The sequence below is a fragment of the Hemiscyllium ocellatum genome, chromosome 24 (genome assembly GCF_020745735.1).
Source record: "Hemiscyllium ocellatum isolate sHemOce1 chromosome 24, sHemOce1.pat.X.cur, whole genome shotgun sequence".
NCBI lineage: Eukaryota > Metazoa > Chordata > Chondrichthyes > Orectolobiformes > Hemiscylliidae > Hemiscyllium > Hemiscyllium ocellatum.
The window spans coordinates 16,567,818-16,594,356 of record NC_083424.1 but is presented as its reverse complement, the minus strand read 5'-3'; the positions used below and the strand labels follow the sequence as shown (position 1 = coordinate 16,594,356).

General features: G+C 42.5%; 1 protein-coding gene across 2 annotated transcripts in view; it reads right to left on the bottom strand.

The window, feature by feature from the left end:
* The window catches only part of LOC132827070 (acyl-CoA dehydrogenase family member 10-like), a 60,420-nt gene that overhangs the window by 22,376 nt on the left and 11,505 nt on the right, over positions 1-26,539 (bottom strand). For both annotated transcript variants that reach the window (XM_060843519.1, XM_060843518.1), the window contains exons 4-12: positions 19,446-19,622; positions 16,484-16,642; positions 15,121-15,280; positions 12,287-12,428; positions 11,602-11,670; positions 8,775-8,956; positions 7,934-8,084; positions 7,403-7,548; positions 2,112-2,285 (exon numbers count right to left, since the gene is read on the bottom strand). In XM_060843519.1, coding sequence (XP_060699502.1) covers positions 2,112-2,285; positions 7,403-7,548; positions 7,934-8,084; positions 8,775-8,956; positions 11,602-11,670; positions 12,287-12,428; positions 15,121-15,280; positions 16,484-16,642; positions 19,446-19,622 — 1,360 coding nt within the window. The remainder of the gene's footprint in view (positions 1-2,111; positions 2,286-7,402; positions 7,549-7,933; positions 8,085-8,774; positions 8,957-11,601; positions 11,671-12,286; positions 12,429-15,120; positions 15,281-16,483; positions 16,643-19,445; positions 19,623-26,539) is intronic.

The following is a 26,539-nucleotide window of genomic DNA, read 5'->3' as shown; positions in this document are numbered from 1 at the left end:
CCTGGGTCTCCTCCACTGCCAAATCCAAGCCACCCAACTTCTGGAGGAAGAACGCCTCATCTTCCGCCTTGGGACTCTCCAACCACACAGCATCAACGTTGACTTCACCAGTTTCCTCATCTCCCCACCCCCCACCTCATCCCAAATCCAATCCTCCAACTCGACACCGCACTCTTGAACTGTCCTACATGTCCATCTTCCTTACCCTCCCCTCTGACCTATCACCATTACCGCCCACCTGCATTTACCTATTGCTTTCCCAGCTACCTCACTCTGTCCACCCCCACCCTCCTATTTATCTCTCAGTTTCCCCCCAACATTCCCGAAGAAGGGCTTATGTCCGAAATGTCGATTCTAGTGCTCATTGGATGCTGCCTGACCTGCTGTACTTTTCCAGTGCCACACTTTTTGACTCTAATAAATACCAGCCAAGCGAGAGATGCCCACATCACTTGAACAAATTTTTTAAAATCCATGGTTTTTCGGAGGTTGCGGGTAGATTACTTAAAGTTTTATATTTATCTTCCAGTATTGGAAGTCTTCTATTGACTCCCGCTGCAGAGTTATCCTGGAGAATCAATCAGGTATACTAGGCATTAATTTCTTCAACCTTTTAAAGGCTGCTGAAAAAGCAAATCAGTTAATTTATTTCAATAATTTCTTTACTGCCTTCTTTCAAGGTGGTGAGTATTTGCAGCCATTTTTTGATTTTGATTTTTTGTGCTACCTTGCTGTCACCATGTGTGGTGGAGCAACCTCAGATCAGGACTGCAGAGTTTTTATGATAAGTTACCCTTGCTAGGGGTCTGACTGTTCCCACTGCTGCTTGCCTAGTTTATGTAGGGTTGCTCGCCTGATCTACGATCTTTGCTTGTTACTTTGACTCAAAGCCTGAGATTTGTAGATTGGCACTTTCTTCTTAAACCACCAAATTTTTCTGACAGCCTTGAATGCCTTTCCAAGGTGATTTTCTGAATGCCTTTCCAAGTTGATTTTCTCATTCTGAGTGTCTCCACTTCATCCTTGGAGGAACATTGGGGTTCTTCAATTGTCTGCTAGCAAGTTCTGCGGTTTTGGCATCTCTTTTTCAGGTCTGTTTTTTAATCTTCTTTAAAGTTGCACTTCTGGTACTTTGGGGTCCGTCACAACTGCCATCATGTTGGATGTTACTTTAGCTCTGGAGAGATGACTGACTCATTGGTATGTTCAAACAACTAGTTTTTGTATTTATCAATGACACAACTAATGTGTATTACACCACACACCATGATCATTCTTCTCCCAAAGTATGTTCCCAGTTCAGGAGGTAGGGCAGCAACATTAAAAATGGCTGATCTGGTCAATGCGCAGATGCACTCACAACACAGATGCAACAGCAAAGAACACAGAAATACGCAATTCCTACTGGCTGGAATATCTTGCATATTTCACTGTCAAAATAGCCAATCTCACAAACAAAAGAAAAAAAGTTTTTTTAATCTTTTTGCTTGCCGTCATTGTAAGCTCTAACAGTGCTTAACACAGAAACCACATTTTTTCAAACTGCACTTCTGCATGTTGATTGCTGCACCTTGTAGTGGTGTCCCGTAAATGCTCTAATGTTCTCCAAGTCCCTCAACCATATGTTTTCTTTTTATCCTCATTATCACACAGTCTCAGACATGAACTCTTACAACCCCAATGCTCCAATCACAATTTGGGGGACCAGTGTATCTTTTTCACAAGTACGTGCAATTTCTAGCAAGTGTTCTTAGATAGTGCTCAGGAGTATAAGAATCCTTGCTGTTCTTTCCCACTGTCACCTGGTGAAGTCACAGCTGGAGGCAAATAATCCGTAATTTTTGTGGTTAATATGGCTTGGTACTAATCTGTATAGCTTAGTTTGACATGTAGTTCCTTTATCTTTTGAGATGAAGTTTCATAAGAACATAAAAATAGCAGGAGTAAACCATTTGGCCCCTCAAACCTGCTGTCCATTTAACAAGATCATGGCTGATCTGTTGTAGGCCTCAACTCCTCTTTCATGCCAGATCAGCATAGCCATCAACTCCCTTTGATCGTTGTATAATGTATTATTCCTCAGTAATAGAAAACACTTGAAAGATTCTCACCTTGAAGTGACCGCTTATAGACTCCTTGGAGTATGGCTGTGACTCGGAAAAAGGAAAATGCCATATAAAAATTCCAGTTTTTGACAGGATTTATACCCATGTTATCGCAATACATAGTAAGATATTCCAGATCAGATGGGATTCCAAGCTCTGTCAAATCACAATTATTCAACCCTATGGTAGAAGGAAAAGACATGTATAAATTGATATTGCAATTGATTAGAAAATAATCAGTTAGTTGTTGTGCCAGAAACTGAGTGTTATGACACAGATCTCTAAACCCTCTGCTAATTAAAACCAAATACTTGGAAAAGCTCGTTTCGCCTCGTAATCTCCTAAAAGTGTGAGTGAGTGAAAGAGAACTCCTAATTTCCACTGTTTAAAGAAAAAAAATACTTTCCTAACTCTTAACAGTGAACACTCAACAGAAACAAATAACAAATCTGAGTCCCCTTTTTCCTAACTAATTACTATCTGACCCCAACTCTATAAAAATGCAGCTAAGCCTTTTCCCTGGGGTGGGTCGGGGAGTCCAGAACTAGAGGGCATAGGTTTAAAGTGAGAGGGGAAATATATAAGAGACCCACGGGGCAACTTTTTCACACAGAGGGTGGTACGTGTATGGAATGAGCTGCCAGAGGATGTGGTGGAGGCTGGTACAATTGCAACATTTAAGAGGCATTTGGATGGGTATATGAATAGGAAGATTTTGGAGGGATATGGGCCGGGTGCTGGCAGGTGGGACTAGATTGGCTTCTGATATCTGGTCGGCATGGACGGGTTTGACCGAAGGGTCTGTTCCATGCTGTACATCTCTATGACTCTATGACCTGATCAGGGGTACCCTAGAACTCTGTGGGAAACTAGGGAAGTTATTGCTGGTCCTCTTACTGAGATATTTGACTCATTGATTGTCACAGGTGAGATGCCGGAAGTCTGGAGGTTGGCTAACGTGGTGCCACAATTTAAGAAAGGTGGTAAGACTAAGCCAGGAAACTATAGACCAGTGAGCCTGACGTTGGTGGTGGGCAAGTTGTTGGAAGGAATCCTGAGGGGCAGGATATATGTGTATTTGGAAAGGCAAGAACTGATTAGGGATAGTCAACATGGCTTTATGCCTGAGAAATCATGTCTCACAAACTTGATTGAGTTTTTTGAAGAAGTAACAAAGAGGACTGATGAGGGAAGTGTGGTAGATGTGACCTATATGGACTTCAGTAAGCCGTTTGACAAGGTTCCCATGGGAGACTGGTTAGCAAGGTTAGATCTCATGAAATACAGGGAGAAGTAGCCATTTGGAAACAGAACTGGCTCAAAGTTAAAAGACAGAGGGTGGTGGCGGAGAGTTGTTTTTCAGACTGGAGGCCTGTGACCAGTGGAGTGCCACAAGGATTGGTGCACTACCTTTTGCCATTTATATAAATTATTTGGATGAGAGCATAAGCGGTATCATTTGTAAGTTTGCAGATGACACCAAAATTGGAGGCGTAGTGGACAGCGAAGAATGTTACCTTAGATTACAACAGGATCTGGACCAGATGGGCCAATGGGCTGAGAAGTGGCAGATGGAGTTTAATTCAGATAAATGCAAGGTCCTGCATTTTGGGAAAGCAAATCTTTGCAGGACTTATACACTTCATGGTAAGGTCCTAGGGAGTGTTGCTGAACAAAGAGACCTTGGAGTGCAGGTTCATAGCTTCTTGAAAATGGAGTCGCAGGTAGATAGGATAGTGAAGAAGGCATTTGATATGCTTTCCTTTATTGGTCAGGGTATTGAGTACAGGAGTCGGGAGGTCATATTGCAGCTGTACAGGATATTGGTTAGGCCACTGTTGGAATATTGCAAACAATAGGAAAGGTTGAATAGGTTAGTACTGTTTTCCCTGGAGCATTGAAGGCTGAGGGGTGGCCTTATAGAGGCTTATAAAAACATGAGGGGCACGGATAGGACAAATAGAGAAAGTCTTTTTCTGGGGGGGGGGTTGGAGTCCAGAACTAGAGGGCATAGGTTTAGGGTGAGAGGGGAATGATACAAAAGAGACCTAAGGGGCAACTTTTTCATGCAGAGGGTGTTACGTGTATGGAATGAGCTGCCAGAGGAAGTTGTGGAGGATACTACAACTGCAACATTTAAAAGGCATGTGGATGGGTATACGAATAGGAAGGGTTTGGAGGGATATGGGCAGGTGGGACTAGATTGAGTTGGGATATCTGGTCAGCATAGACACGTTGGACCAAAGGGTCTGATTCCGTACTGTATATTTCTATGATTCTATATTAACAAGAAAAGCCAGGATAGATAAGGATAAACCCTTTCCATTGGTTGGAGATTTTAGAAGTAGGGGACAAACTCTGAGAATTAGAGCCAGAGCATTTAGGAGAGATGTTAGGAAACAGTACACACAAAAGGTTTGGAACTCTCTTCCACAAATGTCAGTTGATGCTAGATCAGTTGGTAATTTTAAATCTGGGATAGGTACATTTTTATTAAGCAAAGGTATTAAGGGCTGTGGGGCAAAGGGGCAAAGCCGTGATCTCATTAAATGGTGGATCAGACTTGAGGGGCTGAATGGCTACTTCTGTTTCACAAACACTGACAGATGATAATTATAATATGATAATCAGAATCAGTGTCGGAACAGCTCAGATTAATCCACATGATTTATTCTTCAATTCAAAGCCAGAAATGGTTCCTATCCATATAGGTAATTATTAGTGCCCCTAACATTCACTTCCTTCAGTTGTCATTGCAAACTAGTGAGAGCAATGAAAGGTGGCAATAAAAGGAGGAGGAGAAGAGATACTAGAATACAGAAGTTTTTGAAGGAAGCATAGGTCAGTGATCACACTGAAAGAAGAACGGAAGATATTTCAGCAGAAAAGACATGAAACCTAGGACTTGAACACCTGCCAAGAACAGAAATCAAATTAATTTGAATTCAAAAAATTCTAGACATACACTGGAAGGATTTTATGTCCAACATTAAAATAAGACAACACTCAGAACAGCCTCCAGTTTAATCCTCCATTTGTTAAAGATGATCAATTAGCTTTACCCTGTCACTTGGCATCCTGCATTGTTGGTGATCAGCCCTTTAGGACATGAAGAATTCCTACTGAATGTATAAGAGGAGGGCGGCCAAGCTGAACCAGCTCGAGGCTGTCAGCAAAAATCTCCAACTGATCACCAGATACTGGAACAAGTCAAATTTTGAAATATTCCTGGTGTTTGTGTCCAGCGATCCCTCTAATTTTCTTAATGGCTGTGCGGGCCTTCAAGTCCTATGTGCAGCAGTGACTTCTGCAGCCGCGCAGTTTAGAGGGAACTCAGTGTGAAGGCAGCTTAGTGAGAATCACACCAGGCACTGCATTTAACAATTAGGTCCTTAGGAGAAATAAAATACAATTCCATTTTTAAAATCAGAAGACTGAAAAAAAGGGACTGAACGTCATGCTTCAAGTTTAATTTCAGAGATTTATTACTAAAAGTATACAAAGAGGAGGTACGTGGATTTTTGAAATATCAGGGAATTGAAAGTTATGATGAGTGGGCATGAAAGAGAAGGCCTCAGGCAGATCAGATCTTTTTGAATAGTGGGGCAGACTTAAGGGGCAGATTCCCCCCAGACGTGATCGACGATGCCCTCCACCGCATCTCCTCCACTTCCCGCTCCTCCGCCCTTGAGCCCCGCTCCTCCAACCGCCACCAAGACAGAACCCCACTGGTTCTCACCTACCACCCCACCAACCTCCGCATACAACGTATCATCCGCCGTCATTTCCGCCACCTCCAAACGGACCCCACCACCAAGGATATATTTCCCTCCCCTCCCCTATCAGCGTTCCGCAAGGACCACTCCCTTCGTGACTCCCTTGTCAGATCCACACCCCCCACCAACCCAACCTCCACCCCCGGCACCTTCCCCTGCAACTGCAGGAAATGTAAAACTTGCGCCCACACCTCCACACTCACTTCCCTCCAAGGCCCCAAGGGATCCTTCCATATCCGCCACAAGTTCACCTGCACCTCCACACACATCATCTATTGCATCCGCTGCACCCGATGTGGCCTCCTCTATATTGGGGAGACAGGCCGCTTACTTGCGGAACGCTTCAGAGAACACCTCTGGGCCGCCCGGACCAACCAACCCAACCACCCCGTGGCTCAACACTTTAACTCTCCCTCCCACTCCACCGAGGACATGCAGGTCCTTGGACTCCTCCACCGGCAGAACACAACAACACGACAGCTGGAGGAGGAGCGCCTCATCTTCCGCCTGGGAACCCTCCAACCACAAGGTATGAATTCAGATTTCTCCAGTTTCCTCATTTCCCCTCCCCCCACCTTGTCTCAGTCGGTTCCCTCAACTCAGCACCGCCCTCCTAACCTGCAATCTTCTTCCTGACCTCTCCGCCACCACCCCACTCTGGCCTATCACCCTCACCTTGACCTCCTTCCACCTATCCCACCTCCATCGCCCCTCCCCCAAGTCCCTCCTCCCTACCTTTTATCTTAGCCTGCTTGGCTACTCTCTCTCATTCCTGATGAAGGGCTTATGCTCGAAACGTCGAATTCCCTATTCCCGAGATGCTGCCTAACCTGCTGTGCTTTAACCAGCAACACATTTTCAGCCATGGGACTTTAACCTGTTCCTTTCTTTTATGTTCTAAAGCATGTAACCTAGACTAACACTTAGTGCTGGGCTTCCTTCTCTCTTATTTCATTTAGTTACTTTTGCATGTTACCTATTTAAAATCCTGGGAGCAAGTGAGGACTGCAGATGCTGGAGATTAGAGTCAAGAGTGTGGTGCTGGAAAAGCACAGCAGATCAGGCAGCATCTGAGGAGCAGGAGAATCGATGTTTCAGGCAGAAGCTCTTCATTAGGAATTTTAAATTCTGTCATTCACACCTCGTTTAGGCATAGACAGAATCAAAACTACAGCAAATATTGAAAATTTAAAACAGACTTCTGTTTTCATGCTGCATGACTCTATGACTTGAAACATTATTTCTGTTTCTCTTTCCATAGCTGATTATGTTTTCCAGCATTTTTTGCTTTTTGCTCAAATTTCCAGTATCTGAAGTACCATATTTTGCTCTTGCCCAAAAATCAACTGTTTGGTGATTTGTCTCATTGTTATTTGTGAACTTTGTTTTGTGCAAATTGGTTGCTTTGTTTTCCTATGAAACAATAATTACACTGTGGGAAAGGTGCAATATAAATGCAAACAGTTTTTGTGAAAGAAACACCATGGCACTAGTGTACGTAAGCAGCGCTACTCACATTACCTTTCAGGATGGGAAAATCTGGTGGAAGGTAGTGTGCCAAACAGCTAAGTGCTACATCAGATATGGGATCACCCAAGGTGGACAGTTCCCAGTCCAAAATCGCCAACACCTCAGGCTTGTCAGGATGAAAAATCAGATTGTCCAATCTAAAATTTTGAGGAGATACAGAGAGTATGAAAGTGAGGTCAGAAGTTGGAATAAAGAATGAAGATAGAGAAACGAAGAGAAAGTGGGAAGCAGAAGAGTGAGAGAAGAAAAGAGACAAAAAGTGCCTTAAATTAATTTGTTTTATAAAACCGATGCATTATGCTCACTACAAATTAGATTCTTAAGTGCGGAGAATGGTTGATAGGAACAATGGTGACAAGTTTGTGGAGATGCACAATGGCCCACAGTTTAAATCAAATCTTTAAATCCAATAAAATTCAAATTCTCATCTTAAAAATCATTCTCAAATGCTACCTCCAAATCTACCCCTAACCATTATTTGTTGAAATTATTATCAAGCATTTAAGTAGTTACATTATATACCTGAAGTCCCCATGTACAATAGTGGTCTTTTCATGCGTTGGGAGGTTTTCTGGAAGCCATTTTATGATCTGTTCCATTGCTGGAATATTACGAGTCTCACTTGCTCGATACTGTTTAATCCACGTGTGAACCTGGCGCTCAATGTAGTTGCCTAAAGATAAATATTATTACTAGGTAAGTATAATACTAAGAAAGCTGCACAGAATGAAAAAAAGTTGATCAAACTCTTGGAAGAAGCAAAGGATTAAGCAAACAATTATTTTGCTGACTTGTGCAGATTTGAACTTGCACATTTTTCTTAACTGTCATATTGTTTATACACTAGATTTCCTACAATAGTTTTTTTAAATGAATGCACTGCTCACTTTGCTACAAAGGCAAAAAGATCAGAAGCTTCCTGGGGTTTATTCTTGGTCTGTGCTGAATTAGCTGATCGCAGCTTTTGGATTTTTACAATTGCTTTAGTGCTGTTGGCTAGAAGAAAACAAAATGAGCTGTTTAATGCTCAATCTAACATACACTTAATAAGAATGATAATGAGTCATGTCAACATGGAGGCAGTAGTGACAAAATGAACTAGTCCTCTGGCAAACAGGATAAAATGAGAAGTCATGTCCCTGATTTACCAGCAAGAAAGATCTGGTTCTCAATTGGCAAAAGTGCTAAGGAGAATAGGTACGACAAAAGCTAAAGAGGATTATGAATGATCCGACACTGTAAAAATAATTGATTCATAGGAATAAGTAAAAAATGAAAGCTAATCAATTCAAAACTCAGTTCTGTATACAAGAACAAATGCATGCAAAGTTTTAACTGATTCAAATCTGTAGATAGTCCTTACCATGTTTTCCATAATCCTCTAATCCAGCAGCATGGACATCAACCTGATGAATCTGGCAAAGAACATGGTTCATGGCACTGTAAATTTCTGTTCGCTGATGAGCCGATAGTCCTGGTAATGTTGGGTCCTTAAATATTCTCCCCTGGCAGTATTCCATCAGGTAGAAGGAAGTCCCAAGAACACTGGAAAATAAGGAAGATTACTATGAATACCATCTCTGTTAGTGAAGGCAAAGCTATCACTGAATACTTGAATTTTAACATAAAACTCGGCCAACAAGCTTGGATCCCAGAATACATGTAGTTCTGCGATAATGCTGTGGTGTTCCAGCAAAACGTCGCCTAATGGAAAATCACTGAAACAGTGAGGCCTATTTAAAAAGTGGGGTTGGGGCAGACCAGCAAAAAAAACTCTCACAATCGCTCAAAAAAGACCCAAAAGTCTAACGAAAAAGTATAACCCAGCCTGAATGAAGGTCGAAATCATATTTATCAAGAAAACAAAAGTAAATTTAACAGTACATTTTAAAAATGTCAGAAAGCTGCTTTCTGTGCAGTATCACACAGAAAGCTGCTGTATCGGCAGCTGACATCAGCGCATGCGGAGATTGGCATGAAGATTGAGCTCACATCGCGCATGTACAGAACGGCACAAAGACTTTGGCACTGACATGACATGCACAGAACAGCATGAAGACCAACACTGACATCGTGCATGCGTGGACAACAATGTATGTGCAGAATGACAAGAACACCAGCACACGCTCAGAATGCTAACCAATCTCTGCTGGAATTGCGCTATTGAGAAGAAGTAAACATTCTCCAAAATATCATTCCCTAATTCTTCAGCGATGTTATAGTCAAATTGTGTGGCCAAAATGTCCATTATCCCAGAAATACCTGTAGTATAATATTTAAACAAGTTATTGCTTAAACAAAATGCTGTTGAATCTTTTGATCTTACATCCAAAAGGGGGTACTGTTCATACAAAATGACTTCAAGAAAGAAAGCGAATGCACTGAGCCAAATTTGCAGATGACACTATACAGGTGGAAAAACCAAGTTGCAAGAAGAATACAAATATTTACAGAGAGATATTGATAGATCATGGAGGCAGAAAGTTGGAAAATGGAGTATAATATGGGAAAATGTGAAGTTGTTCATTTTTGGAAGGGAGAACAAAAAAACAAAGTATTATTTAAATACAGGAAAACTGTAGAAAGCTGCAATCAAGAGATTTGGAACCAGTTTTGCATGAAATACAAAACAAAACTAGCACACAGGTGTAGCAGGTAGTCAGGAAGGCTAATGGAAGATTGATACTTATTTCAAGTGGTCTGGAGTATGAAAGTAGGGAAGTCTTGCTGCAGCTGTACAAGATGCTGGTGAGACTGCATCAGGAATACTGAGAGAAGTGTTGGCCCCATGTTTTTGAAAAAAGTTGGAGGCAGTTCAGAAAAGAGACCCTGATATAGCAAGATTGTCTTACGAGCAAAGGGTTGGGACTCTATTCATTCGAATTTCGAAGAATGCAAGGTGATCTCACTGAAACATGTAAGTTTTTTCAGTGGCTTGGCAGGGTAAATACTGAGAGGATCTTTCCCCTCATGGGAGAGTGTTGCATGAAAAGGCACGGTGTTAGAATTAAGGGGCACCAACTTAAAACAGAGAAGAGGAGGAATTTCTTCTCTCAGAGCGTCAAGAGTCTTTGGAACTCCTTGCCACAGAGAGCTGTGGGGCAGAATCCTTCTGTATATTTAAAGCTGAGATAGATAGATTCTTGATCAGTGAAAGAATGAAGGGTTAAGAGGAAAGGGCTGTAAACTGGATGTGAGAAATGTCAGATCAGCCACTATCTTATTGAATGTCGGAGCAAGCTTGATGGGCTGAATGGCCAACTCCTGTTCCTAATTTTTATGGTCTAAATATATGAATTAGGAGCACAAGCGAAAGAAAACCTACCTTTCTACTGAATTTTTGAGATGAGGAATCAGGTATCAAAGATCAGCCAGTTAGGCTCCACCTCAGTAAAAACATGCAAGGATTTAAATGGGCCTCACAGTTCTTAGCACTCGGAGGGAGCTCCATGGCAGCTATTGCTGCTTTGGAGATTGTGACCCTAGAGATGGTTTGCGAACCCATTGGTGGTCACGACCCATTCTTTGGGACATCCTGTTATAATGTATGTAAGGCTTTGATCCCAGTTCTATCCTTCACTGTCTGGATATCTGCCCCATTGCAGATAATGGAGTGTATCAAAACAAACAACATCACCTGCTGACGGCAAAGAAAAGTACTCCCTTTAAATCTTATTTTATATTTATTCTCTCCTTCCATGAGGGGACATTTATTTTCTTCTGATGTCCATCTCAGATACTAAACAAGGTGAGCAACTCCCTTTACTGTCACTCAAGAATGTGCTTGAGCAGCACCAAAAGAGTGAATGCTCCCACTAACCACATCAGCTATCTTTTTAGCAGCTCATTGAAAATGATGATTCAGTACTAAATGATATATTAGGTATTCACATCTACTTTAACTCTGTCACATTTAGTCTGATTTATTACTTCCCTGATAAAGGTGTAATATAATTGCAAGTTTTGTTATTTCGAAGCTCTAACTCCCACACAATGTAGAAAAGCAGAGACTTTGACCGTACCAGATTCCAGAGGTAAATGACAACATTTTGAAGTTTAAATCATCCAGCTTCCATGGTCATCAGTTTCTTCACAGTTCCTTTCTTTTCCTTTCCAATTGTTGATTTTCATTATGCTATTCACTCACACAAATAACTTATACATTGCAGCTATGGAGTGTCATTTTTTACCTGGGGTCCTCACAGATGGCAAGTACCTTGGGAACAGGAACTCCCATGGATCCAAGAGCTTTCATCACTCTGAATAGACCAACAAATAAATATGCAACTTATTCTCCTAAAACATAGTAGGCAACAATTTGACTGAAAAAAAACTCAAGTATAACAGAGCATAATTAACTGCACACTCTCTCCAACTCCCCCAGTTTTGTTTTTCTAATTTCCTCTTCTCATCCCATAAAGATGCCATTTTTCACAGGCATATATTACAATATTACAAATGGAAGTTAGATATCAGTGTTGGCTAGATATTTGACTGTGTGGAGCTTCACAAATATGACTAACCATGAGTTCATCCAATGGTCACATTTTTACAGAGCAGGGAATCAAGGTTGGGGAATCTTGTCTAAATTTCCCTTCCTGGGTTCCAGGCACACTGAAGCTTATATTGACAACACGGTTGAAAGTAACTGAACTGACGTAGTTGGGAATTAAACTTGAGGTCTTCCTGATCAGTACCAGGCATTAAGGAGCTATGAGCTGAAAACATTATTTTGATTAAGTCGTTGGCCCAGTCCCCTGGAAATTGTGGCACTTGACAGTAGCTTAAGAACCGAACAATCTAAGCAACTGATTGAGTGAAGAGGAATTAGTTTTGTAAGATGCAGAGACTTCCTCCATTTTATGCACAAAGTACCTGTATTCTCTTTCCACTGCATGCGCTGATTGCAGAAGTTTTCCAGGTGGTTTCTTTCTTAGCACCAGCTGTCGATTGCCACTCCGAATGTGATAGGTTGGGTTGGATTGGCCATGACTAAATTGCCGGAGAGTCAACGGCTCTGAAACCAGACGTAGCATATTACCCAAACTTCATCAATACAATGGTGTTACACCCAATTGGGTAAATTAAGCCTCATTATTCCTGAAAATATACCGGGAATGCTAAAGTTTCTTTTAAAATATGACAGTTTCCAAAGATGGCTTACTGTCAGACTAAGGTTGACAGAAACCACAAACCACATTTCTCTACTGAACAAGAAGTATTACTTACTACAAGTAATTTGACTTTAGCTGCAGATGAACGGGTATGAACCACTGGCATATAACACTACTAATTAAAACTCCAATCTAATTATAAATTTTCTCTCTCATTTACACACACACAAGTAGAAAGAAATAGGGAAATTGATAGTAGAGAAAAATGGGAAGTCAGTTCAATGGTGTTTGTTTCCCAGTTCTGATGTTGAGGTAATCTTCCTTCAATTGGCCAGACAGCCTGTTCAGATATCTTGCCTGGAGGCTTTTGCTGCTTTGTAAGATACATTTGCCAAATGTCTATGATTTATCTAAAAGTCACAGCTTACAGCAACTACTGCAAGAAAAGTAACTGCTTTACTTCAGGAGTAAATGGAGTTTTTGACTGCAGGAAATAGGCAGCTTCTCGGTTGGGTGAAGATCTGCATAAATATTTTCTCTCCTCTCTGTGTCTCTGAAACTAGTTTCCAGCTCCAAGCTGCTCAGCTACCCAAGAGCAAATCACAGTTGTTTGACTTGGAGATGCCAGTGTTAGATTGGGCTGTCCACAAACACCTGATGAAGGAGCAGCACTCCGAAAGCTATTACTTCCAATTAAACCTGTTGGACTATAAACTAGTGTCGTATGAATTTTAACTTTACACAGTTGCTTGTAAGCAAAAGATTTCTGTCACTGATAACTGCCATTAGTTAAGAGATCGATCAGCTTCTTGATGTCAACAAGAGCTGCATCAGTCTACACCCTTGGCTCCAGGTTGTCTACATTTCCACACTTCAATGCTTGTTCAAACAGTTGTTTACAATGCTTATGATGAGTATCGTTACTTGCTTTCAAAACTGCAGCCACTCTTTCACAAAATGATTTTTAAAAACAGTGCTTTTTCATTTCAGTCCACAGTTTTTAAAAACACAAATATAAAAAGACAATGTCCTTATAGGTGGCATGATAGACTGTTAACTATCTTATTTTCTAAAGTATAGTAAAAAATGCTAATTCTCTCTGGCCAAAGTCTTACAAGTGTAAATTTGGTTATCCTGAAAAAAGCAAGCAAGACAGCTACAATCTTGTGCACACCTCCTGTGTGAACAACCAACAATACATCTTCTCAAGCAGGTAATGCTTTGATCTCGAGGAGATTATATTAAATAGATCAGACACATTGAATCTCAGATAGGAGAAGAACTGTAACACTTTTCAATAATTCATGTCAATTAAAATTTAAATAAAGGGACCCACGTTCATTTCTTTAAAATTGCCCAAGTATATCCATACAACTTTCCTCACCTGGAAACACAGAATGCTTCAGAAGAGCATCCAACAATCAGTCATTGCTAAAGTTTGGTCAAAACTGGTCAGCTAATTGCTGTTACTCTCTGAGGAAATCAAATTAAATTGCTGCAGGACACAATTTAGTATTGTAAAAAGCCATCCTCTGTTTCTAACGTGAAATGGAATTTCCTATTAGAGTTAAAGTAAATTGATGTTAAAGGGACTGGACATAACTCAATACAGCACATGACATGGCACAACCATGAATATATATTAAAAAAAACATACATTTCCCTACGGAGACAATGAAACTCCAGGAGATGACATTTCTAAAACTCTTCTCTCTACATTAACTATTGCACAAAGTGGATGGAGCTGCAAAGTTTGTATTGGAACTCAAATTCCTCTGGTTCAATAACTGAAATTCAAGAAGGAAAACATTTATGCGAGTGACCTGTTGACCCATGTTCCAGCTTGCTCTTGTACTGGTACTTCAGTACACTGTGCATCAGTTCATATAAATTCATAGTGTGACACTAGTTTAATTCTGATCAGGTATCAAAGTCTCTGAAGTGGATCATTCAGAAACCAATCTAATAATATCTCACTGTAATGAAGTTATGTCACAATCTTTTCAAAATTCATTCAAGGGTTGAGGGTGTCACTGGCTAGGCACCACTTATTGCCCAGAGGGCAGTTGAGAGTCAACCACATTGGTGTGTCACGAGTGTGGTGCTGGAAAAGCACATCAGGTCAGGCAGCATCCGAGGAGCAGGAAAACCGACATTTCGGCAAAAGCCCTCCATCAGGAATTTCCTGCTCCTCAGATGCTGCCTGACCTGCTGCGTTTTCCAGCACCACATTCTTTACTCTAATCTTCAGGACCTGCAATACTCACTTTCACCACATTGGTGTGTGTCTAGAATCACATGTAGACCAGACCATGTGCAGATGGCAGGTTTCCTTCCCTAAAGGACAGTGTACCAGATGTGTTTTTCTGACAATTGGCAATGGATTTACAGTAGTCATTAGGTTATTAATTCCAGATATTTATTGAATGCAAATTCCACCATCTGCCGTGGCAGGGTTCAAACCAGGGTCCCCAGAACATTATCTGGGTCTCAGGATTAACAGTCCAGCAATAATATCACTATGCCATTGACTCCCCTTGTACTTTCAGTGTAGAATGTGGGTCACAACATGGTGTGGGACAGTCAAGCACATACCTGCTGAACTTAGCCCTAAAGTGGTCTGGAGGTACTCCTTCAGACAGTCTGTAGGAATGTCCATGTGCTTATGAACAGTTTGTGTACCAGGCACATAACCATGCAACGGGAACCTCAGCAATGACTCCAATTTCTGAATGGCTGTAGTTACGTCTCCAACCTAGAAATTAAAATGAGACACCTTTGCCACATTGCTTTCAGCTAGTTCCTTTTTTCCATGTAGCAGTACAAACAAAACCTTCACACAATTGAAATGACAGTTTCTTCACTGTCTTCAACGTAAAAGAACCGTCTTCAAAGTAAAAGAACCATCAAGTACACCATTCTCTAGCTAGAGAAGTTCTTGTCTTCTACCCTTTAGTTCTAAAATGCTAAAATCTAGACATGACTTTTGTTCCTATTTGTTTTAATTAACGGAATAAGGCCAGCATTTGTTCCCATTTCTAATTCCTCAGAGCAGTTAAGAGTCAACCACATTGTTGTGAGTTTGCAGTCACATGTAGATCAGACCAAGTATGGATGGCAGTTTCCTTTCCTAAAGGGTATTAGATTAGATTAGATACCCCACAGTATGGAAACAGGCCGTTCGGCCCAACAAGTCCACACCAACCGTCCGAAGCTGTAACCCACTCAGACCCATTCCCCTACCCTACATTTACCCCTGACTAATGTACCTAACACTATGGGCAATTTAGCATGGCCAATTCACCCGACTAGCACATCTTTGGACTGTGGGAGGAAACCGGAGAACCTGGAGGAACCCCACGCAGACACGGGGAGAATGTGCAAACTTCACACAGACAGCTGCCCGAGGCTGGAATCAAACCCTGGTCCCTGGCACAGTGAGGCAGCAGAGCTAACCACTGAGCCACCATGCTGCCCACTTTAGTTTTTCCGACAATTAACAATGGTTTCTCTCAATTCCATATTTTTATTGAATCCATCCACCATGGCAGGATTTGAATCTGAATCCCCAGAACGTTAGCTGAGTCCCTGGATTAACAGTGCAGTGATAATATAACTAGGCCACTACCTCCCTTGCCAAGTGGTAACTTAGAAAGTATGCATATCAGACCAGAACTGTTGAGATTCACATCTGGTTAACACCAGGTTCACATGTAAAGAATGATCAGATGGTCAAGGTATCAGACATCTGAGAGAGATTATGTAACCACACCCCAGGAGATGAAAACATTTTGATTCTGAAGGACAAGCTGTAGAACATTAATTATTTATGATAATTATACATTAATTATTTCTCGAGTACTCATGAGGCCTTTACATCGTACCTGTTTCTCCGATTATGATGCATTATGTGCTATAGAAATTATTTTTCTGTGCCTGACAAGTGTAACAGCTTTACCTTAATTGTAACCATTCCGAGCTGAGCTGCTGGTTTCAGATTTCGTCCAACGTCATCAAGATAAATTGATTCTGTAGGCTGGACTTTCAGACGTTCTAAACAGCGTTTGTAGATCTCAGGATTTGGCTTGCTAATTCCCTCACGGCATGACTCAATAACCTGCAAACATTGAAGTAAACCTAAGCAATCAGTGATGGTAAATTCCTTCAATTTAATCTTCACTGATATGATTTCTACATCTAGCCTTAAAAATTTATTTACTTTGCTGCTGTTGTACTCTCAGAATTGTTACACCACAAAATGAGGCCATTTGATCCATTGTATCTTTGCACCAGCTCTCTAACTGAAGAAATCATTAAATACCATTCCTCCACACTCTCCTACACCTGCCTCAAACATTCTTCCTTTTCCTCATGTTACATTTGCTTCTTTTGCCAATTATTTTAAATCTGTGCCAGCTTGCTTTGACCTTTTAATGAGCGGTAAAAACAAGGGCTGCAGATGCTGGAAACCAGACTCTAGGTTAGAGTGGTGCTGGAAAAGCACAGCAGTCCAGGCAGCATCTGAGTTTTTATGAGTGGGCACAGTTTCTATCAACTTTGTTGATACCCCTAACCATTTTGAAAATGTCTTAGCCTTCTCTTCTCCAAGGAAATCAGTGTCAACTGCTCCAACTTAGTTTCATAACAGAAGTTCCTCATCCCTGGAACACCCTTGCTAATGTCTTCACATCTTTCCTGTAGTGCAGATCTCAGAACTATACACAACAGTCCAGCTGAGGCCAAACTTCTATAAATTCAAAATAACTTCTAAGCAAGGAGAACTGCAGTTGGTGGAAATCAGAAACAAAACAGAAATATCTAGAAAAACTCAGCAGGTCTAGCAACATCTGTGGAGGGAAAGCAGAGTTAATGTTTCGGGCCCAGTGACCCTTCTTTAGAACAGTGTGTTCACGACCTTCCTTCTCTTGTACACTATGCTCTATTATTAAGGACTAGGATACTGTATGCTTTATTGGCCATGTTCTCAACCTGTCCTGCCACCTTCAATGACTTTTGTACATATGCACGCAAGTCCATTTGACCAGCATCACATTCAATTCACTCCCTTCATGTCCAATACTCAGTAGCAGCAGTGTGTACCATGTTCAAGATGCAAAACATAAATTCACCAAAACTCTTTCAATAATGCATGAATGAGGACATCACTAGCTGCAAGTTCTTCACCAAGTCATTCCCCAACCTGACATATAAATACAGTAAAATCACCATCATCCCAGAGGACAATTAGACAGAAATGACTGTTTAAACTGAAGATGACTATGCCTCAGGTGAGAGGTAAGCTTGAGAAGGTGGGACCATCATGGCAACCTCAACCTGTGCAAGAATTGAAACTGTGCTGTTGGCATAACTCTGCATCACAAACCAGCTGTCCAGCCAACTGAGCTCCACTTGGAAATGTATCAACATTCCTTTAGCGTCACTGGGTGAAAATCCTGAAACTCTCTTCCAAACAAAAACATTCATGTACCTACTCCAAATGGACTGCTGTGACTCAAGACAGCAGTTCACCACTAACTTCTCAAGGGCAAGGAGGGGTGGATAATAAATGCTAGCTCAACCAGCGATGTCCACATTCCCTGAACGAATAAACAAACTGCAGGGAACAATGGGAAACATGATTAGATTTTCAAGACTTCGCAAATTATAAAATCTGTTTATAACTCTCTGGGAACATTGCTTTCTTTATTTTTCTAATTTATTCCGAATTTTGTTTTTGCCTTGGTACCTTTGTACCCAGTACTGTAAGTGGTGACTTTGTAAACTTTTCACGTGACAATAAAGCTAATTCTAATACATTAATAGATATATTTATTGTCCATAATCAAAAATATCTTTTGTAACTTGTTGCATGTGACACATGCACTAAAATAATTGAGAAAGATATCTTGTTTCAACAGTGCACAAACTCATAACTATATTATGAATACAAAAGAAAATCAGCTATGGGGTTATTACTGTCCATGTTTAGTCAATTAAAACAGAAGTAGCAACACCTCTGCCAATCTCATACATCTTCAGAAATTTAAGGCCTAATTATTCCCATTTGATTCTTGACAGCTGACACTGTACATTGGCAAATAAACCCAAATTCCAAGGCCTGCATCTTTGTTCACACAAAGACTTGATCTTTCTTCACCCTTGCTGGTTTAAAGTCTTATACAAACATTTTCAAAAGCCTCATGATTTTAATTAATTCTAACCTTGCAATCTATTTTAGGCAGCAGGTTTGCATTTCTAATTCTAGAAAAATTGTGTAGTTTCTCTCTGGCTTGGTCTTTGTGCTCAGAATACTTTTTTACACGCTGCCTTATATTTCTAGTTCTTTCCACTCCTACAGACTCCATAGCACCTATCTTTTTGAAGAGGTCTTCAATCATCTCAACATTGCAATATCTGTTTCCCCAGTATCCATCACACTTTGTGGCAAGTGGTATGAAGGTACAAGTTGCTGCTATTCATCAAAATCCTTGTCAAGCTTTGAAAAATACATATGGACAAACACATACTTAACCAGCATTTCCCATCTTTGGGAGGTGCAGTATTTGAGAAGTGCAAGTTAGAATGTCCATCATGACCATCTCCTAAACAACAGTATGATGTTTACTGAGACAGTTTACTGTGAAATTCGTATGTATTTTGTATTTTCATCCCTTGTAGATGAAACTGCAAGTACAGTATAATCATTTCCTAGTAACCACTCATACCCTTGTACCCATTCACGAAGAGTCTAAATAACAGAACTACAAATAATCTTTCCCTATCTGGAGCACCAGGTGCTGACAGTCTAATGTTCAGTACTTCTGCACCAACAAGCACATCTAATCATTGTTTTACCTTTCACACCATACAAGAGATACACAAAATAAAATAAAGTGAAGTGCTTGATCAGTTATACTCACCACATCAAAATCAACTTTCTCCACAGGCAAGAAACTTTGGTGTTTGAACCAGAAGTTATTGGTCAGTACAGCAGTTTTCAATCCCTCCGCTCTGATACATTGGATTGCTTCTCTCATCGCGGGAATCTGATATTCTTTCTGACTAGTTATTGCTTCTAAATAGGGTTTGATCTGCTTCTATAAAGAAAAGTAAAACTGTTAAAAGTTAGTGATACAGGGAAGCAACCTCAGAGTAAGAGAACAAATGAGAGGTGATGAGAGTAAGAAATAAGCAAGAGTAAAAAACAGCACATGAGAGAAAGTTGAGAAAGAGAAAGAAAAACAGGGAGAGAACATAAAGTACACAGGTAATAGTACCAGTGAGGCTGTCTAGAAAATCAGAAATCATAGGTAAAAGGTGAGAGACTTCTAGTAATTTTGGGGTATGAACCGAAAGGGAAAGAGTTTGCAAGACCAGAAAAATCGAGGGTTGGATAAAAAGAAAGACAAGGAAGAGAAGGATAGAGAAGCAAAAGAGGAGCAAGACAGGGCTGAGACTTTGAAGTGCAGTGTATTAACAGTAAACACAGAGACAGAGAATAAGAGGACGAATAGGCCATTCAGACCTTTCATCCCAATCCGCCATTCAATTAGATCATGGCTGATCATTCAGTACCATGTTCCCACTTTCTCCCATACCCTTTGATTCCTCTAGCCTTATGAGCTAAGAACTATATCTAACTCTGTATTGTGTTAGGGGTTGGGGGAAGATGTTGGGGCAGGGGAAGGTGTTGGAGATGGGGGGAGGTGGTGGGGTTGGGGGCAGAAGGAGGTGTGGACCGGTGTTGGGAGTGGGGGGAGCTGTGGGGTGGTGTTGGGGGTGGGGGGAGATGTTGGGGCGGGGTGAGGTGTTGGAGATGGGGGGAGGTGTTGGGAGCAGGGGAAGGTGTTGGGGGCGGGGGGGAAGGTGTTGGGGCAGGGGGCAGTGTTGGCAGTGGGAGGTGGTGTGGAGTGGTGTTGGGGCTGGAGGAATGTGTTGGGAATGGGGAGGAGGCATTGCACAGAGTTGGGGCGGTGGGCGATTTTGGGGGCAGGGGTGCAGTGTTGGGGCAGTGTTGCATGGTGTCAGGGGCGAGGGAGGTGTTGCATGGAGGAGGGGGCAGGGGTGGTGTTGCATGGGGTTGGGGACGGGGAGAGGTGTTGCATGGTGTTGGGGGCGGGGGGAGGTGTTGCATGGTGGGGGCGGGAGGAGGTTTTGCATGGCGGGGGCAGGGGGAGGTGTTGTACAGTGTTGGGGTGGGGGGAGGTTTGCACGGTGTGTTGGGGGCAGAGGGAGGTGTTGCACGGTGTTTGGGGTGGGGGGGGTGTCGCACGGGGTTGGGGACGGGGGAAGGTGTTGGGAGGCGGGGGAGAGGTGTTGCACGGTGTTTGGGGCGGGGGAGGTGTTGCACGAGGTTGGGGACGGGGGGAGGTGTCACATGGAGTTGGGGGATGAGGAGGTGTTGCATGGTGTTGGGGACGGGGGGAGATGTTGCACAGCGTTGGGGGTGGGGGGGGTGGTGTTGCATGGAGTTGGGGGCAGGGGTAGGTGTTGCACGGGGTTGGGGGCTGGAGGTGGTGTTGCACGCGGTTGGGGACTGGGGGAGGTGTTGCACGGGGTTAGGGGCGGGGGGGAGGTGTTGCACGGAGTTGGGGGTGGGGGGAGGAGTTGCACAGGGTTGGGGGGAGGAGTTGCACAGGGTTGGGGGCGGGGAGAGATGTTGCACGCGGTTGGGTGCAGGACAAAGTGTTGCACGGGGTTGGGGACAGGGGGAGGTGTTGCATGAGGTTGGGGACGGGGGAGGAGGTGTTGCACGGAGTTGGGGGCGGGGATGAGGTGTTGCACGGGGTTGGGGGCGGGGATGAGGTGTTGCACGGGGTTGGGGGCGGGGATGAGGTGTTGCACGGGGTTGGGGGTAGGGGAGGTGTTGCACGGGGTTGGGGGCGGAGGGAGGTGTTGCACGGGGTTGGGGGAGGGGCGAGGTGTTGGCACGAGGTTGGGGGAGGGGGCGAGGTGTTGCATGATATTTGGGGCAGGGGGAGGTGTTGCCCGGTGTTGGGGGCAGAGGGAGGTGTTGCACAAGGTTGGGGGCAGGGGGAAGTGTTGCACATGATTGGGGGCAGGGGGAGGTGTTGCACGGTGTTGGGAGCAGGGAGAGGTGTTGCACAGTGTTGGGGGCAGGGGGAGGTGTTGCACGGGGTTGGGGGCAGGCGGAGGTGTTGCACGGGGTTGGGGGCGGGGGAGGTGCTGCACGCGGTTGGGGGAGGGGACGGGGAGGTGTTGGGTGGTGTCTCTCACGTGGTGTGCTACTGCAGTGTCCTGAATGAGGAGCAGATTTTAAAAACTCCATGCTCCAGAGGAAAAAACTTTAATCAATTAACCGAACGAAATAGTGCCTGCCCATCACGTTAGGATAATCAAGGTTCCCCTCTATAAGGTCGCCCCTCAGCCTCCGATGCTCCAGGGAAAACAGTCCCAACCTGTTCAGCCTCTTCCTATAGCTCAAATCCTCCAATCCTGGCAACATCCTTGTAAATCTTTTCTGAACCCTTTCAAGTTTCACAACATCTTTCTGATAGGAAGGAGACCAGAATTGCTCACATTATACCAAAAGTGGCCGAACCAATGACCTTTACAGCTGCAACATGACCTCCCAACTCCTGTACTCAATACTCTGACCAATAAAGGAAAACATACAAAATGCCTTCCTCACTATCCTATCTACTTGCAACTCCACTTTCAAGGAGCTATGAACCTGCACTCCAAGGTCTCTTTGTTCAGCAACAGATGTTCTGAAACTTGAAAGGGTTCAGAAAAGATTTCTAAGGATGTTGCCAGAGTTGGAGGGCTTGTGCTATAGGGAGAGGCTGAATAGGCTGGAACTATTTTCTCTGGAGCATCGGATGCTGAAGGGTGACCTTATAGAAGTTTATAAAATTATGAGGAGTATGCATAGGGTGAATAGCTGAGGTCTTTTTCCCGGGGTGTGAGAGTCCAAAACTAGAGGGCATAGGTGTAAGGTGAGAGTTGAAAGATTTTAAAATGGACTAAGGGGCAAATTTTTCAGGCTGAGGGTGGCGCATGTATGGAATGAGCTGCTGGAGGAAGTGGTGGAGGCTGGTAAAATTACAACATTTAAAAGGCATCTGAATGGGTATATGAATAGGAAGGGTTTAAAGTGATATGGGCCAATGAGACTAGATTAATTTAGGATATCAGGTCGTTGGACCGAAGGGCATATTTCGTTGCTGTACAACTCTGACTTTAAAACATGGTCTGCACCACTGAATGTGAATGTAAGCAATACAACATATAGGTAAATCCCCTAGTCACTAACATTTACAGTGAAGCCTACATTCGTGCTCACCAAGCAGAAGAAAAGACAGGAAAAGGGCAGTAAGTGAAAAATAAGAAAGATGTAAGGGGAAACAGGTTGGCCAGTAATAAACAAAGGAAGCAAAGAATGATTTACCAGGATAATAAATCATAATATCAAACAATCAGAAGGTCCCACAATTCCACAAGCAGAGGTTTTTGGAATAGTCCAAGTCGTTTTTCAAATGTTCTATTTCTGCACTGGATGTAGGAAGGTAATATCTGAACTAGATGTCTTTGTTTTCATACACACATACTCCAGATAAGCAAGCAAAACATACACTAAATGCAAGATGCATTTCTTCTCGCTCAATCTTTTGCCTGTCTCTCCTGAAGACGCTGTCACTGAGTAGCTTTTGACAAATCGTTGATCATTAAATATGAACCTTCATCATGTGATTATTTAAACATACAGAAATGAATTCCTTGCAGAATCCTATTGTTACTGAGCATCTCTAGCTACAAAATCACCAGTACTGGAAACTCTGACTAATAATTTTTCCTTGTTCTCAGCCCAGGCACAGTGAGGTCAATTATATGGATGTTCATGCTGCTCCCACTTTGTGCGAATGAAGGTTTACTGCTTGCTCTTGTACCCTCTTTAGAGTAGACCAATGTTCTTTGGAATTAAAATGATCAGAAATGGATAAAATGTTGCATAAAGGGTATTTATTAATTGATCTTCCTTTCTAATTATCTCTAAAAATCCATATGCAGAGCTATGTTCTAACTCCCTTACTATTGCCGGATATTGGGCTCCCTTAAAACTCTAATTTTTTAGGTATTTATCGTGTAGCATGAGCTTTCATTCAACAGCGTTACAGCAGTAATTAACTTGCCAAAATTCTAACATGGGAAAATGAAAGGGCAGAATCACAAGAAACACAGAGGTCACAACACATTTTGAACTACCACCAACAGTTCATCTGGTGCCAAATGTACTCTACTTTCAGTTTGTTGTTTTCAAAAATAAGGCTTTGTTCTTAGAAGGAATGATACTAATCTTCAAATGGAAGTGGACAAGGGGTCAATGGTCATGTGATGTCAGGAACAGTTGACCTATAGTTGTTGGCTAAAAGGGTTCAGACAATTGATTCACATGGAGAAAATAACCTGCCCCTAGAAATATTCAGGCAGCAAAGATACCAAGGCAGCGACATCCGCCATGTCCATTTCATATTCTGAGGTCTCTTCAATGCTGAACTGACAGGGAGAATCCATGAATTTCTACAGCCTTTCCAACTGTTTTGAGGAGCTAGGCACATCTGGCTCCCATCCATTTGTGAATTTGCAGCTTTGACATGGTCCATATGCTTGTTCAGGACCATCGCACCTATCCAAACTTTAAAATGTCACTGGATCTGACCTCACCTTGATCATGCCTCTTCCCCATGTAGGGCCATTTTCATGGTTCCTACACCAAACGTCTTCCCCTGAAGTAAACTCTCTCTCACTTAGCGGAGTCATGACTGGCATTGGTGTTCTTATGTCTTTTTCCGTCCCACACCGTTTCCCCCCCACCCTGCTATCTGTGCAGCTGCGTGAACAGTGGTCTTACAATCAAATCAGAACCAGGACAGTTTGATATCTATTGAAGCTGTAGGCTGTTTCTTTAAGCCTGCTTTCAAAGTTTGGATTGCTCTTTCTGCCTGGTCATTGGATGATAGATGGTATGAAGCTGTTCTCATATGTTGAATGACATTTGACCTCAGGAAATATTCAAATTCCCTGCTGGTAAATGATGACCTGTTATCTGTCACCAACACTTCCGTGTATTCCAAAAAATGGGCACAGTTTTTCTATTGTTGTCCCTGTGTTTGATGAATAACTCTGAACGTCCAGGCACTTTGAGTGGGTGTCCATGAAAGGATCGGCATAACTGAGGTGTAACTGAATCCAGGGTTTATCTGGTCATTCCTATGACTGTGGGGAAGCTACTAGTGGTATTTTGATCCTTGGCACTCAGGGCACTGTCCCACCAATGCAGTTATGTCTGCATCCAATCCTGGTCACCAGACATAACCTCTCACCAACATCTTCATTTTAGAAACCTTTGAATGACCGTGGTGGAGTTCAACCAGTATCCAGCAGCAACCTTTGCTTAGGACAATCACTTTTGCTCCCCATAATAATATGCTGACCTCTAATGTGATCTACTCTCTCTGGGTCAAGAAAGGTTTCAATTTTGGCTGTGATGCCCCTTTGGTTTCATTCACCACCACCAGCAGCTTCAGTTTTGCCAAGACCTGATCTGTCTGTATTCAAAGTCTGATATTGTCAGCTGTGACTAGAAGCATGTCCAGAAAATTTAAAACTATTACGGTCTTCCATTGGCAGTACCATCAATGTTGTACCTGCCTGCAGAAGGCAACTCAATGCATTGCATTCGCTACTTGGCTCCTAGACACAGATTGTATGCCCTTAGTATTAGAGCTCAATGCTGAATTCAGCCTGAAGCTATGTCCTCTTGACAGACCTAGCAGAGGTATTATCATTACATCTGTAAAGTTATTGGTGGAACTTCCTGACAACAAACATGACCACCAAACCTTTCTCCTCTCTCTGGGCATATTTACACTCTGCATTAGCCTGGATGCAAACACGATAGGGTGTTCCTCTCCATTGAGCCACCTATAAGCCGATACAACCTTGATGCCGTATGGGGTTACAATACCAGTTCTTGCTTGGGATCATAGGGCGCCAACATCTTTGAGGATGATAACTGTTTCTTCACTTGCCTGAAAACTATAGCTTGTCTATGCAACCATTTCAAAGGCTGACCCTTTGTAAAAGGTTGACGCAAAGATACAGGATGCAGGCCAGATTATGTTATGAATTTCCCGCAATAAATTGACCAATCCAAGGAAAGACCTAAGCTCCGATACATATGTGGGAGCCAGGGTACATTTGATTGCTCTCACTTTATCTTCCAATGGATGTAACCCAGTTTTGTCAACTCTGTAGACCATGTAGGTCACTTGGGGGGTTTGGAACACACATTTTTCCCTTCTAAAGCATAAGGCCAGCTTAGAAAACTGGTTGGTTTGATGATTCCTTCACTTTCCAGCCTTCTGCTGTCTGCCTCTGCTTTTGCCCATAAGGTAAATGGCACTGGGCAGGCCTTGCAGCACTGTGGAATTGCTTCCTGATCATCATGCAAAGTAACCTTTGATAATCTCTAGATCTTCCTGAAAAACACCTGAGTATTTAATTGACTTCATTCAGGCAGCCACTTTCTAATCAAAAGATGTTGAATCAAGGTGAATCTTTCTCAACCAATTTTGCCCCATTCATCTTGTGCCCGAGCCTTTTACTACAATCATTGGTAGATGAACCAGCTGCTTCTCATACAAGACTGGAACCAAAGTTGTACCCTTAATCTGTGAAGGTTCCCGGTATAGGGTCTCAGTCTAGCCAAGGTCTTGCACAAACTTCAAGGTTGGAGTACAGTGCAAATTTTGTTAAAGACTGGTTCTATGATCACTGAAATGGTTGCACCAGTATTGACATCCATTAGAACCAGGTGGTCATTTAACCGGACGTTTATTGTGATTGGTTCTGATCTGGATGTTGGTAAACAATTTAACTGTTCCAAACCAGTTTCTTTCTAAGTGTGCACTCTCTTAGATACCGGCCTAGGAGTTATTTTACTCAATTTAGGTTTAGTGGGACTCTTTTGCTGTCTCGAGTCCACATACTG